The sequence below is a fragment of the Epinephelus moara genome, chromosome 13, assembly GCF_006386435.1.
Source record: "Epinephelus moara isolate mb chromosome 13, YSFRI_EMoa_1.0, whole genome shotgun sequence".
In the NCBI taxonomy this organism is placed as follows: domain Eukaryota; kingdom Metazoa; phylum Chordata; class Actinopteri; order Perciformes; family Serranidae; genus Epinephelus; species Epinephelus moara.
Window position 1 is genome coordinate 25,824,847 of NC_065518.1, and position 3,006 is coordinate 25,827,852.

General features: G+C 42.7%; 1 protein-coding gene across 1 annotated transcript in view; it reads right to left on the reverse strand.

The window, feature by feature from the left end:
* shisa8b (shisa family member 8b) overlaps positions 1–3,006 on the reverse strand; it is a 43,716-nt gene that overhangs the window by 5,033 nt on the left and 35,677 nt on the right. Inside the window, exon 4 of the mRNA XM_050060228.1 lies at positions 1,572–1,685. Coding sequence (XP_049916185.1) covers positions 1,572–1,685 — 114 coding nt within the window. The remainder of the gene's footprint in view (positions 1–1,571; positions 1,686–3,006) is intronic.

A 3,006-nucleotide genomic window follows, 5' to 3' on the forward strand; every position in this document is an offset into this window, starting at 1 on the left:
TGTGTAAAACCCACTCCACGCCTTCTCTCCTCCCTCTTTCCGACTTGCGCAGGTAGGAGGGACGGAAGTGGGATAGAGGAGTAGCTGCGCCAGGGCGCACGGTGTGCCAAACTTGCAAAATCCGCCTGGCCACACCCAGTTGGCGAAGCGCAGGTGCGCTGCGCCCCCGCCTCGCCCGCTCTGCGAAACTAGAGCCCTATGTGATCAGTTCACACTTAACAGATCACCAATTAAGGAATTTTTATTCACATTTACTTCATACATTAGTTGATATTCCACCAAATTAGCCGGATTCCAGTTGCATAAAAAGTGGAGGGCGGGTCTCTCTCTCGATCCGCTTTTATACTCTTTGTGTCTGTGGTGCAGAAGTACAATCTGTACCCTGAGTTTCACATATTTACGAGCCCAGTCTCACTCTGAAGTCGTTGAAATTCTGTGCTTGGGCAGTGACTTGCAGCATCAGAAACCAAAGACAAAAGGCATCCTTTAACGCCGGCATGATACATGGCTGGTTGCCATTATACTTTAACAGCACCCGGCGGTGGAAACGCGGCAGGACAAGGACGAAAGTTAAGGTGGGGAAACTCCACAAACAACGACTTTCACCTGAGAGAATGGTGTTTGTGTCCCGTAAGATTCTAAAGCCAAAACCTGTTGTTTTTTCCTAAACCCAACCATGTGTGTTTGTTGCTGAAGGAAAAAAAAATCAAATCACGGTGTTGTACCGACGTAGTGCATTTATTTTGAAAAAGACTGTATGTAAACATTAAATTCCAGTGAAAACGGTAAGGTATTTTGAAAGACGACAATGTATGTAACAGGCAGAACACGGTTTCCCAAAATGTCAACAATCAACGCAACCAGGGTACCTTGCACGTCGCATGTGGACGTGGAAACCAAACGTCAATATGTGACGAGGTCAAAGTGAGAATGTGATGTATTTACACCTACTACTCACATTTTCATGATTCAAAGCTGGTTGAAGATTGAAAAGTATCCCTTTAAGTTGAGTTTTTTTTTGCTGCAGTTAAAATCAAAGTGAGAAAATTCACCAGTCACAGTTTCCACCATGTTTTCCTCAGTAGTTTCTTCTCGTCTCAAAGCTCCAGTGCTGCTCCCAGACATTGTGTTACATGAAAATACATGTATTGTAGAGCTTGGTCCTTCGCAATGACCTCTGCTGCCTGTTTAGCCTCTGCTAAAATATTGTTGCACAATGATCCTAGCTGTAATAAGATCACAGTGTTGTTGGTCATTAAAACAAAGGTTTCAGTGACATAACTGATCAGACAGCTCCTGAGGCCTCTCTGTTGGCCGTGAGGAGCTGGGGAGTAAGTCTGCTGTAATCAATCAATCACTCAATCACATTTAGAGATGATTTCATTATCCAACAGCACAGTGGCAGACAGAAACAGCGTGTGCTTCTCTATAAGATCAGCTCTCGGTTTGCCAAGAGGCAAAGAGACCTTCGTCAGTTGACAGCTCCTGTACTGCCAACCTACTGTACTCTAAAGGTTACTGTGTCGGTTGGAGTCAGCATCATTTTGTGTGTGCTTGTGTGTCCGACTTACCCACAGCTTTGAGGGAGGTATATTTGTTGAGTCCCACTGTGCTGGGGTTGCTGTGCGGGTGTGGAAGCCCTTGTCCAAATGGCCCGTAAGCAGAGTTATTCAGCTGGTACTGTTCTGGTAAGACACAAGCAAAGCAGAGTCAGAGTCAGCTGGCGATGATCACAATAGGCACAAAGAGCGTGTGTCCTGTCACGTATACAGTTTATGTTTTTTTCAACCACTACCACAGCCTTTCTTAGTGTTTTTAAGATGACATAATCACACTTTAGTTGCCAGATGCAGAATAAATTTATGAAATGCTGGCACTGAATCATGGCTGGATTAACCCTTTAGGTAGCCCTGGAGCATTAATGTGCTGAGGGACCCTGCTTACTAACAGTTCTTCCAATGTGTACAGTCTGTGAGCACCATGTCACCTTTAAGTACCAAACATGCACAGCAGACCTCATATGGCAGCTTTATTATAATATGCCTGAAGCCCCAGATCCAACCAGTACTTCCATAGTATGTTATAATACTGCCTGCCCAACGCTTGATGTGCACCAGTTGATTGGTAATAATTTGATTATCCGCATTGATTTGGGAATATGAAACATGTGATATAAACAGAAATAACAGAGAGGTGAAGCCCCTCCCTTGTCAGTGGACCACCGTGGGATATCATTTCGACAAAAATATTAGTAGTTAAACTTGTAATGTGTAGGATTTCATGGCATCTTGGAGAAAGGTTGGAGATTGTAACTAACTGAAACTTCACCCATGTGCCAAGCGTGTACGCGAAATATGGTGGCTAATGCAAAAACCATTTCCATTTCCAGTTGCCTGGTCAGGAATCCAGCATTGCACCGGGCAATCAGATCTTCATTGAATGAATGCGTTGAAATTGTATAAAGAATGAAAAAAGCGAGCTTGATAAAGAACCTCAATCCCTGTATACTTTCTTAATTTCACATACCCACCCATTTTCTGCTTGAAGTGGGTGCAGATTATTGTGTGCAACCCCATAAACTTGTTTAGAGCATACTTAGAGCAGGCCCCTGACAGACCAAGCTGACAATTGGCCATCAAAGCTGACGGGCTATCATTAAACGTCTGTGCCTGAAATAAAAAACCTTTGGGAGTCAGTGATTTCACTCATTTAGTTATTCAGATATGCTTGCATGTGAGTGGTCAGCTGATTATTAGCTTATTTTGCAGTGTGTCCTTTTTTATTTTTTTGGTGCAAAAACAACACAATAGTAACTTGACAGGTACAACAATGGTAAGAACAGGGGAAAAATATGCAAGGAAAAAGAAAACAAGGTGATGTACAGAACTTGACATGATACATAAAAAATTACAAAAAAAAAAAAAAAAAAAAAAAGTCTAATAATAGTTGTAGAAATTCTGATAACACCTTGCAGTTGGGCATGCATGTTCATGGGATTGTGTGTAA